The following is a 12,508-nucleotide window of genomic DNA, read 5'->3' on the forward strand; positions in this document are numbered from 1 at the left end:
ATGTGTCACACAGCAGCAGTTTAGGACAACAGGCCATGATTTAGATGACATCGCAGCTATTAAAAATAAAAGCCAGATGGCCAATATTTGTCTCTCTATTCAAATAAAATATAAATATCAGTACAAAAATTCCCATTTAACCCATTCATGATGAGGAAATATATAAGCTGGCCAATGTATGTGGTGGCTAGATAGATAGATAGATAGATAGATAGATAGATAGATAGATAGATAGATAGATAGATAGATAGATAGATAGATAGATAGATAGATAGATAGATAGATAGATAGATAGATAGATAGATAGATAGATAGATAGATAGATAGATAGATAGATAGATAGATAGATAGATAGATAGATAGATAAATAGATAGATAGATAGATAGATAGATAGATAGATAGATAGACAGACAGACAGACAGACAGACAGACAGACAGACAGACAGACAGATAAGATAGATAGATAGATAGATAGATAGATAGATAGATAGATAGATAGATAGATAGATAGACAGACAGACAGACAGACAGACAGACAGACAGACAGACAGACAGACAGACAGACAGACAGACAGACAGACAGACAGACAGACAGACAGACAGATAGATAGATAGATAGATAGATAGATAGATAGATAGATAGATAGATAGATAGATAGACAGACAGACAGACAGACAGACAGACAGACAGACAGACAGACAGACAGACAGACAGACAGACAGACAGACAGACAGACAGACAGACAGACAGACAGACAGACAGACAGACAGACAGACAGACAGACAGACAGACAGATAGATAGATAGATAGATAGATAGATAGATAGATAGATAGATAGATAGATAGATAGATAGATAGATAGATAGATGGATGGAACATTGCGTGGAAGTCTGGGACAGTGCCTAGGGGGTGGCAGACCGGGGTGGTGGTTCCCCTATTTAAAAAGGGGGACCAGAGAGTGTGTGCCAACTACAGGGGTATCACGGAACAATGCAGATTCCGTCCTGGTCGTGGAACAACAGACCAACTCTTTACTCTTGCAAGGATCCTGGAGGGGGCCTGGGAGTACGCCCATCCGGTCTACATGTGTTTTGTGGATCTGGAGAAGGCGTATGACCGGGTCCCCCGGGTGATACTGTGGGAGGTGCTGCGGGAGTATGGGGTGAGGGGGTCACTTTTGAGGGCCATCCAATCCCTGTACGCCCAAAGTGAGAGTTGTGTCCGGATACTCGGCAGTAAGTCGGACTCGTTTCCCGTGAATGTTGGCCTCCGCCAGGGCTGCGCTTTATCACCAATCCTGTTTGTGATTTTCATGGACAGGATATCGAGGCGTAGTCGTGGAGGAGAGGGGTTGCAGTTCGGTGACCTGAGGATCTCATCGCTGCTCTTTACAGATGATGTGGTCCTTATCGGTCTGTGACCTTCAACAGTCACTGGATCGGTTCGCAGCCGAGTGTGCAGCGGTTGGGATGAGGATCAGCACCTCAAAATCTGAGGCCATGGCTCTCAGCAGGAAACCGGTGGATTGCCTACTCCGGGTAAGGAATGAGCCCTTACCCCAAGTGAAGGAGTTCAAGTACCTCGGGATCTTGTTCGCGAGTGAGGGGACAATGGAGCGAGAGATTGGCCGGAGAATCGGAGCAGCGGGGGCGGTATTACAGTCACTTTACCGCACCGTTTTGACGAAAAGAGAGCTGAGCCAGAAGGCAAAGCTCTCGATCTACCGGTCGATCTTCGTTCCTACCCTCACCTATGGTCATGAAGGCTGGGTCATGACCGAAAGAACGAGATCACGGGTACAAGCGGCCGAAATGGGTTTTCTCAGACGGGTGCCTGGCGTCTCCCTTAGAGATAGGGTGAGAAGCTCAGCCATCCGTGAGAGACTCGGAGTAGAGCCGCTGCTCCTTTACGTTGAAAGGAGCCAGTTGAGGTGGTTCGGGCATCTAGTAAGGATGCCACGTGGGCGCCTCCCTAGGGAGGTGTTCCAGGCACGTCCAGCTGGGAGGAGACCCCGGGGAAGACCCAGGACTCGGTGGAGAGATTATATCTCCTCACTGGCCTGGGAACGCCTCGGGATCCCCCAGTCGGAGCTGGAGGATGTGGCCCGGAGAAGGGAAGTTTGGGTTCCTTACTGGAGCTGCTGCCCCCGCGACCCGATCCCGGATAAGCGGTAGACGATGGATGGATGGATGGATATCTGTGGATGAACAACATTTTCTTTTCCTGGAATTTGAATTTGAATTTGTCTTTTACCTTTGGCAAGCATAAAGCCTGTGAATTTAGAGACATGTAGCTGGTGAAGGTCGGGGATTACTGGATAAATCTGAGCATACAATAGAACAAAGCTTTTATCTGTGCAATGGAGCAAATTCAAAGTAAACACAGAGAGAGAGACGCTAACATGAATCTGTGATGCACTCAAACTGTGTGGAGACTTCACCCTCCTCAACAGTGAACGCTCTGCAACATGTTTGGATCTTCAAGTCATGAGAGGACAGTTATATTCACACACACACACACACACACACACACACACACACACACACACACACACACACACACACACACACACACACAGTGAATCATTATTGTGTCAACACATTGCGCTGCACCGCAACAGATTAACATGCAGATGCCTGACATTTCAAGTTAATTAATAAAAGACACGACAATGTGAATATGATTTTTTTGTTCAGTTTTCAAATACGTACTCACACATCTTGTGTATTATGTGCTATCAGTAAATAACAAAAAGCTACGTCAGTCTCACAATACAATGTTCAGAATATTAGCTCTTAAAAAGAGTTTTAACCGCAGAGACCGAGGCAGCGTGTGCACATCTTTACCCCAATAAGAATATTTGAACCAAAAGGAACACTGAAGAATAAATCATCAAAGCTCTGAATGCAAGTTTTAATGTTTTTCTTTGGGGATGTACTCATCCAAATTGAACCCAATTTCCTAGCCTACTAACCTATGTGTGTACAATGTTCTGCACCTGAGAGTTACAGAACTTCCAGACTTGTTTGGCTACATAATGGAAACTTAAGATGTGTATTTATGAAGAAAAAAACGATTATGTCTGCACCCAGACTTGTTAAATTAGACCTAAATTAGACTTTTTATGTGGTGCATATTTGAGAGCATACACCAAAATACCTACACCTAACTAAAATGAATGTATTAATTTAAATGATCTGATTTATAACAATAAGGGAAAACTAATTATTAGAAACGCCTCGCAGTATAACGCAGTACAGTGCTGCACCACAAGCTGCATCCTCCAAGAGGAGAGTAAAGTTGAATCAACACCTCCTAACAGTTTAACCTTCATGAAGATAGGATTACCACCTGGCAAAACTAAAGTCGTTTCTATATTCTGAGTCTCTTATTGGGCCAAAATCGAGAGTTAGCCAGAAATGGAGCCTACACAACTCTCTACTCTCTCACCTGAGTAGTGGATTACAGTGTATGGGTCCTCCCACCACTCTGAACACAGAGCATCCTCCTCACCTCAAACCTGATGTTAAGCAACAGACCAGGCATTGTGGGAGAGATATTAAAATAGCCTACACCCGTTATCTACAATGAATTAGCCCAAGGCATGTCATCTCACCACTATTGATCGAGAGAACAGATCATCCCTTTATGCAAAGGACGGGGAAAGTACACAAGATAATAATCGATTTCATGTATTCAGGAAAGTAGAAAATGTGATTTATATAAGCTGCCTACATGTTGTATTTATGTAAGTGTTATTTTGGAAATGCCTTTAAGAATCGCTGAACAATGAGTTGTTAGCGTTGGGCCTATAAATAAAGTCTGTGAAGGTCACATGTACCAGACCCCTGCAGGAAAACACAAAGTTTTCATGCTGTAAAGCCAAGACATATAAGCCGAGCGATGCTTACAGGCACTGTTCTCTGTTTTATTTCAGAACCTGCAGCCATGCTCACTAATGTGGTTGTCGAGGCCTCAATAAATCATAATTTTCTCACTACAGAGGCGTTTAGTGACACGTTCAATAATCTCTTTTTTGTATTCTCTCACGGATGTTTCAGAAACAAATAGAAGAAAACCAGTGATGACCATAATGAAGGTCTTCTGTGTGCTGACAGACGTGATCCATCCATTGTTCATAATCTATCTGCTGAAGATCAAACTCACAGCAGTGCAAATAATTATTTTATTTAATATAAATAACTTTAAAGGACAAGACAATGTGAAATATCATCATCAACATAAATTTAAAACACCTTTACGTGCATTGCAAAGGGCACATGAACAGTATGACAGTTACAGTAAATTACAATCATGATGAGCAGGAGACTGTAGACTGTATCTGATGTATTTATTTTAACCCATGAGGTCAGGTGACCTCGGATCCATGCGTGCCAGACATCCTTCTGTATCACTTTCTGCTTTGGATGTAGTTTTCTAAAATCTTCACCAACATGTCCTCCTCCTGAAACGGAGAACCATAACATCAAGTTCAGAATTTCAGTCTCTTTTTTTGCGCATAAAGAGTCATTTTAACATCAGAGGTGCTCACCTGATCTTTCGTGCGGCTCTCTTGTGTATCCACCTGCGCTTGCAACGCCACCCGCAGGAACTCATGGAAAAGCTCCACGAGAGCTCTCTGCTCTGCAGGCAGGGTGACTTCCAGCGCATCCACACTCTGCCTCTCAGCTGAAGGCAGCAGGGGAGTATCCATCACGCTCTTCTTGCCCATGAAATGTCCTGCAATAATCAAAAACAACGCTTTTTAATATAGACTTAAACTAAGTGAGACCAGGAGAAGAGAAAATCCTTTGAGGGACATGAGAAAATCAACATTGTTAGAGGCAGAACATGTGATCATGAAAAAATAAATGTAGGCTATTATATAAGCACAATATATTACATTAGAGTCATTCGATTCTATACGATGCAAACATGATCGGCTGGTCGAAGCTGTTGGATCAGATTCTTACCTGTAGCCCAAAGATTGCCTCTTGGATTCACTTTGATTTTGGCAACTTTATTCCTAAACTCAGTCAGGTCGAAACTGACTGCGGCGGTGAAAGACATGAAAGAAAAGAAGACAAGATAAGCAAATAAGCCACACTGGCAAAAATTATTCAGCGTAAACCCTCTCATTTTAGCGCAGAGTTTCAAACTGTCCTCCAAGGCGCAAATTTCCAAATGTGTCCTGTTGGTTGTGGATTGCTCAGACTCATCCTCCTTTTATAGGCTCTCCTGCGCGGGGTGGGCTCTGTTTATGTTGCGTGTACTTTTCATTCAGCCAGCTGCATAAATCGAAATGTATTCAACCGAGTCATTGTCAGGATTTCGTTGAACCGCGCCTCTGGCTGTGCGTATTTTACGCACCACACGATTTATCTTTAACACAGGGCAGATGCGAATCTTTGCTGAAAAACAGTATTCTCATTCATCCAATTACACGACCAGCAACACATCAGTGCACACATGTCCAGTGGGGTTTAATTAATTAAGGTTTGATTGGACTTTTTCTTGTTAAAGCATGGAATAGTTTTCAGACGTTTTTGGGGATATAGCTTCACTATATTTATAATTCTTTGAGGAAAATCTCCTCAAATAGATTCTTCATGCTCCTATAATTCATATTAAACCAATGAAAATGATGTCACAACATACAGTAGATTGCAACCATTAATAAAAGCTTCATACACACTGGTTGTGCACTGATTGTGTAAATTGTGGAGACATATCAGAGGTGACAACTAATGCTTCCTTCTAGCAACACATATAGTAATTTCCTGTCCAGGTCCCTCAAACCCCCTCCTGCTCTCAGGGCCTGGCCCCTAACAATGAGCAACATGACATTTGGCCAGTTGCAGCATGCTGCTGTGATCACCATCAGTCCTCCGAGGAAAGGAAAACCTGCTGATTCTCGCAGCTAATTTAGAGCTGATAAGACAGACAGCCTTTTTGTCACTTCGGGGTGCTGAAGTTGCAAGTTAAGTGTAAGGGCTGCAGTTTGCATCTTGCTCTTTTCATAACCTTTGGCATTCACACATACTTGTGATTTTAGATATTCTGCACAGCTGAAGGTCAGTTTAATTAGAAGACCGTCGGACCGTCACTCTCTCAGACCAGATGAACTGAGACAGCTGTGGTTTTATGCAGCACCGCATCTCCGTTCAAAGACGTGATTGATATTTGCATCTCAGGCTTAAAACAATTGATTCATAGATCAAGGGATATAATTATGTTCTACAGTAACTTGGTGTTGTTTTGTTCACTCACAAAAAAAATGGAAAGTTGACAGCGTGAAAAGCTCGTTCTCATTCCACAACGGACACAGAACAACTATCCAAAGTGTATCTAGAGACTGCTTTAACTGATCATTTCCTAATCCACATGTGCTTTCTCGTGCCCATTTGTGAAACCTGAAGCATTTATATGACGAACTGCATATAACAGCAATAAAAATAAATAAAAAGCCCCACCGAACAGGCAACACGATGGAGGTCTTTGAGGTGGAGTGAAGACGGCAGCCAAAGTATCCTGATAGAGTTTCAAGTAGATCCACATTATAATGAACCAGTATACTGTATGATTACATTACTGTGTTGGAAAGCCTCAGCTGAATTCTCCCTGATAACAATGTACACTGCAAGTGTGCTCACATTGTATAAACAAATAGAACAGCAACAAGGTTAATACTCAAAGCACATCTGCACTAATGAAGAGCTCAGCTCACTTAAAGAGAGGCGGTGCATGAGGCCCACATCAGTGACCTCTACACTAAGTTATCAAACAACCACCATTTCATGAACAAGAACACGTGTGAGCAGGAAACTCAGAGAGGATGTTAGTGGTTTCATAGAATATTTGGATTTATGAATGAAAAATTATTATTACAGGTCATTTACAGCTTTTATCCAGAGCGACTTACTTAACTAAAGTACAGGGACAGTCTCCCTGGAGCAACTCAGGGTTAAGTGCCGCTCTCTGTAAGAGAATGCATTGCTCAACATTTTACAGTAAAGCTTTTCTTTCAAAAAGATTTCCAGAAGAGATATTCCTTTTTACTCCCTAAAACAAATACTGGACACAAGACATGCCTAGTTTTTTGTGAATTAATTTGATTCTGTATATTAGAGGTCCCACACATTTGTTTTTACCAATGAACACTTATTTTCCCCCATTTCCATGACTCTAAGTAGTTTAATGTAAGGAACTATAGAGCGGTTATAGGGCACACTACAGAGGGGCTAACACTTTAACTAGCTGCACACGCCAACGTGCATCATGTGATACTAGTTACGTTTCAAAGGTCACACAAAGAACATATCTTGCGTAACGTTAGGCATGTTTGGGGATTTTTATTAACATTTTTCAAACAATAGTCAAAATAATATATTTTCAAAACATTCTGTTGATTCCAAAACATTTCCAGGCCTGGAGAAGTTTCTCTCATTTGATCATGACCATGGGAACCCCGGTGTATAGGCAGAATAAACTTGTGACAGGTCCTCGACAGTTATAGATCAGCATTGCAAGAAATTAGACCAAGAGCTCAAATAACCCATAGTGGATGGTAACCAGATTTCATATTTAATATCATTCATATTCAGTCATAAAATACTTCACACATCTTTTTTTTTTTTTTTTTAAGACAATGATTGAACAGGAAATAAACAAGACGTAATTTATCTTGATGAATGCCGTTTCACATTCTGAGGATTACAAATAAAGATCGATTTCAAACTAAATCTAGTCGAGTCCCTCACAAAAATATTTTTAAAGCTTGGATTTTTCAAATGTAAACACCCTATCCACATTTCTACAAAATGTTCAAACAAATGGTACAAAAAAGCCAGTTGGGTTTTGACAAAATCTAACTTAATTCTGTTTTGAAAGGCATGACTGAGGTTTCCTGGACGTAGTTTATCCTTCGCGAGTCCTGACGTTTGGGGTAAACTCACTCCCGATGGACCAACACGAAGAGACCCAGCAGGAAGAGAACAGCATACTGCAGGAGACATTTAACACATTAGAGGCTCATGCTGAACACATAAAGTGTCAACTGGGCATGTTGCATTGAGGTCGACCAACTTACTTTGAACTTGGGGTAATCGTTCATGAGAATGGTGACAATTCCAATGTATGGCACAAACCTGGAGATGACAAGACATTTTATTAATGCATAATATGTCAGTTGTTGCTTCCTTCCAGCTTTTCCTATTAAATAATTCACATACAAATGTTTGGATGGACACATGGCGCTATACGAGTAGTGTGGAGTCATTTAAAGAACAGCTCATTGCATACAGAGTGATGGTGGATGAGCTCCTTTAGGTTTCAGTTTGACTCTGAATAAACACTGCAGCTCCTGCAGAGCAAAGTAAAGTTCGGCGCTGAAGGCAGTCTCTCCTTGGCCTCCCGTGTGCGGTGTGGAAGCAGGAACGGTTAATCCCTGTTGTATATTAACTTCTGAAAATAAAATCAAGCCTCCATTCACTGTCTCGAACCACTTTCTCCTAAGATGCGGCCGGCCTACACAACAGTTTAAGCTATTTTAAAATAAATGTGTGTGTAGCAAAGGGGGTGAAACACCGAAGATCATTCACACTCTTTTGCATCACTTCAATGAGCAGTCATTGAACACAACACAACAGCACTGCTCTGTGGCGTAACATGAACAGAAAAAAGGACAATTAAACTGCAAACATTTCTAGTACAGTCAACTAAAGAGGTCATGATCGTGACAGCCCTATTCTGTATTAAACATCTGCTCAAACATACATTTAAGTGTTCACTGCCCATCCTACCTGGAGGAGCAAGGGATGCATTTAATGTGCCTATCGCTCAGTCACTGATAGTAACTGTGTGTGGAGGTGCAATTAATATTTCATGCGTGCCTGCTTGTTATCAGTTTTGTTTGCATCAGGGTGAGTAGGGAGATCTATTGTCCAGTCTTTCCACGATATTAAATCATGCAGACCACATCTGGTAAAAAGGTAAAGGTGGGTGTTTTTTGTCGGTACAATAACAACCAGATTGTAGTTATGGAGTTTCAGACCGACAGACTTCACTACGTTAGCCCTCCCAGCAGTTAATTATCCATCTTTGTAATCGTGACAGCACCATCCCTCTCGTACATGTGGGCCGATGAAGAGAACGAATTGTCTAAGTCCTACCTTCTTCAATATAAATTAACTGGCAAAGATAATAGAACAACCCTAATCCCCGAATCTAAAAACAGCAAAAATGTGAAATTGCTACTTTGCATATGACCTTCTGCTCAGTTTGTAACCAACCAAAGACAAAAAGGGCTCGACTCCATTACATTGTACAAGTGTTGCTTTTATTGCGCCCTAAAGAATAGGCAGAACATATTAATGTATCTCGTCAATAAAGACTATTCAATTGAATAAGTATTTCCCTGCTGGACTAAAACCATCTCACTGAGACTTGTGGCCTCTCCTGTAGAGCAGAATAGGTGAAGCTATCCGCCCTATTATGTTGTCTAGATATCTGTATTGTTATGAATAGTATCCAAAGTGCTTACCCTCGAGCTCGTCCCACCACATCTTTTTTCTCCAGCCAGTGTTGGCCCTGCTTGTACAGTCCTCTGTCATCCACTGCGTTGTTGTCCCCTTTGGTCAAGAACTTAATGTCTCCATTTTCCCTGTGGACAAAGTAACAGCGTGAGTTTAGATCACAACGTCCACCGAGTCTTTCACGACACATCTGTGTCTGGATGAGGGTGAAATATCACAGAGCATTTTCTTTGCAATACTATGAATGGCATGTTCAGGTTTGATACACAGACATGGGACTCAGTGATACTGAAAGTACAACTTATTCATGGACAGCACTAATAAAAATGTGTATTCATACTTTTCATGGATCTTTAGAACTCTGTGTACTATTGGGATCTCTCTGCCTTCTATCCTGAAGACGACAATCTCTCCGACTCTGATGGGATCCTCTACCCGGTTGGTCAGAAACAGCAGGTCTCCTCTATGGAACGCTGGCTCCATACTCCCACTGAAATGAATGGTAGACGCACATCACAGTCAGTTACCATTTAAATATATGATTTTCACTCTTGATAAATATCATACATACATTATCCACAGCTAGTGGCAGCGAGTCGTGTCTTTTAAGAGTTCAAAAACAACTAAATGTTTACAATGTGGATTTGTTTTTCATTTGGAAAACAACAGAGTCACAAAGAGGTATTAAGAATAACTTTCCACATGACTGCTCAACATTACATGACGCAGGTTAGGACTAAAAAGCCAACTGCATCAGGACATCCCGACCAATCAGAGGTTGAACTGGTATGATCAACAGGTCAGCAACAGGTCAGCAGCTGATCAACTGCGTACGTTGTTACCATTCACAACAGATTACGTGTAACTAGCACCAGGCATGCATGAGAGGACTAATCAACACACAGCTTAACACATTACTTTACACACACTTTCACAGAATCAGAAAGCGATTGAATACGAGCAGAAGGATCCTACTTTCATACACATACAGGATAATGGTGAAACGGTATTCAATATTATTTCTAGGTTTGGGTTAAGGTACGTTAAGGTATTCTTTGTTCTTAGTGAAGAATTGTCCCAGTTTACTTGCAGCGTGTTGACTTAAATGCTGGCGAGGTAAAACTGGAGATGAACAAATGAACTTTGGACAGAAAGTCGAGTTTACTTTTCCACATGGGGATGTTTGTGTGACCCAGATCTTTCAGAATAAAAATAATTTTGTAATTCTGTGCAACAGAGACATAAACAACTCAACAACAAGATTGTTGGCGACTTTAACTCCGTTTAGTTCAGTCCCAGGGTGTGGGAGATGTTTACCCTGTGACTGCTTAAAGATGCTATAAAAGTAACAACCTGGTGAAAATTAATCCATGGAAGAAAACAAAAAAAGGATCCAAGCAGTGACTGAGCAACTTCCCCAAATGAACAGTATAGCGCTATTAAGCTTTGTAATACTGCGTCAATTCTTAAAAACAAAGCATCGATTTATAATTAATAGTTTATATGCAAAGTGTTTTTGGCAGACAGTGGTCCATTTTGTGTCGAGTATAAACCTCCGACCGCTAGAATAAAGAGCAGTGTTGCAATCTATCTTCAGCCATCGACTCTTCCACTCCCACGAAACAACTTAAACGGAGACAGGAAGTAGACGTAAGGGCACAAACGTTTACTTTTCTTTATACAGGTTTTATGCATATTGCTGTGCGTTTACTTTCCCTAAAAGTAGATTTTGAAAAATCTCAATATATTGAATCATAACCCGTGTATCAGGATACGCATCTTATCACCAAATTATGACTAATACACAGCCCTACTTATAAATATGTGCCGTGGTACAATACTTTAAATGTTCTGCTTCTGTGCTAACAAAGCCCTCAATCTCTTCGTGTATCCCAAATAATAATTTACAGCGGTCTGTGAGAAAATGTGAACCCCCCCAAAAACTAAATTTAACCAACTGTTGAGGCACAAATGTGGCTTGCCTATTAAAAATAAATAAATAACAGTTTGAACTTGTTGTTTATTCTGTGCACATGTTTTAAATATTTCCAAGCTGAACCCACAAACCTGGAAGTTATTTAAATTCTCACAACACTAACTCATCAGCAGATGCTTGTAATGCCAAAGTAAAGCATAACAGGATACTAAATCCCAACACATATGACTAATTTACCTGAGAACAACAACAATTGGACTCTCACTGCCGGTGACAACCATCAGTCCTTTCCAGATCATCAGCGCAGAGGAAACTATCATACCAAAGTTCAGCACCTGGTAATAGAGCTGCAAACAAAACAAAAACATATTAAAATTACATTTCTAATAATAACCTCTCAAAAACAAGTGTGCCTGTAACCCTAACTATAAATAACACCATTTCAAGTAGACCAACTTAGTTGTTAACTCTTGGGTTTCTCCACCATATGGTCGCTAACACTGAAGTCAGTGGTGATTCACTGGTTTTAGCTAACAGTGCCATGAATAGTGAGGTAAAATGAGGAAATTGGCTAGCTACACTGAAGTCAGGAAGACTGTAAACAAGGTTACAATGTGTATTTTATGCCGCAGTATAAAAGGGGACATTGTGTTGGATACACACGCGCATAAAACAGTTTACTTTCTATGTTGCTAACAAGTGACAGACAGGCTACAGCGTTAAAAGCCGTTGGCGGCTAGTTAACGTTAGCTCAGAGGTCTCCACCATACAAAGACACGGTCGTAACATCAGTGAAAACTAATGTTCCGGTACATACCTGCCGCTTATTCATGCGACGAACATCGTCGAGAAAGTCTAAAGATAACATTTTTGCAAATACTACTGGGTAGAAAAAGCACCTAAATCACATTAAAACGTTTAAAGTAACGAGCATATGGATGCACGGACAAGCGCTGAAAACTTGCATCCGAATCTTCCGGGTGCGCGCAACCGGAAGTCCCGCCCCCGTACGCGCGCTGTGTTGAGGTGTCAGTTTA

At 41.2% G+C, this 12,508-nt stretch overlaps 2 protein-coding genes across 2 annotated transcripts; both read right to left on the reverse strand.

Annotated features, from left to right (window-relative positions):
- Nucleotides 1-4,174: 4,174 nt before the first annotated feature.
- Nucleotides 4,175-5,188, reverse strand: LOC115005394 (neuromedin-B-like). The gene is made up of 3 exons (XM_029427199.1): nt 4,976-5,188; nt 4,555-4,742; nt 4,175-4,467 (listed from the first exon to the last, which is right to left on the reverse strand). The coding sequence occupies exons 1-3, from the start codon at nt 5,139-5,141 to the stop codon at nt 4,414-4,416; spliced, it is 408 nt and encodes a 135-aa protein (XP_029283059.1). The 5' UTR covers nt 5,142-5,188; the 3' UTR covers nt 4,175-4,413.
- Nucleotides 5,189-7,329: 2,141 nt separating this feature from the next.
- Nucleotides 7,330-12,508, reverse strand: LOC115006403 (signal peptidase complex catalytic subunit SEC11A). The gene is made up of 6 exons (XM_029428627.1): nt 12,289-12,508; nt 11,709-11,818; nt 9,876-10,025; nt 9,544-9,663; nt 8,092-8,149; nt 7,330-8,004 (listed from the first exon to the last, which is right to left on the reverse strand). The coding sequence occupies exons 1-6, from the start codon at nt 12,337-12,339 to the stop codon at nt 7,954-7,956; spliced, it is 540 nt and encodes a 179-aa protein (XP_029284487.1). The 5' UTR covers nt 12,340-12,508; the 3' UTR covers nt 7,330-7,953.

The sequence above is a fragment of the Cottoperca gobio genome, chromosome 3 (assembly GCF_900634415.1).
Source record: "Cottoperca gobio chromosome 3, fCotGob3.1, whole genome shotgun sequence".
Lineage (NCBI taxonomy): Eukaryota > Metazoa > Chordata > Actinopteri > Perciformes > Bovichtidae > Cottoperca > Cottoperca gobio.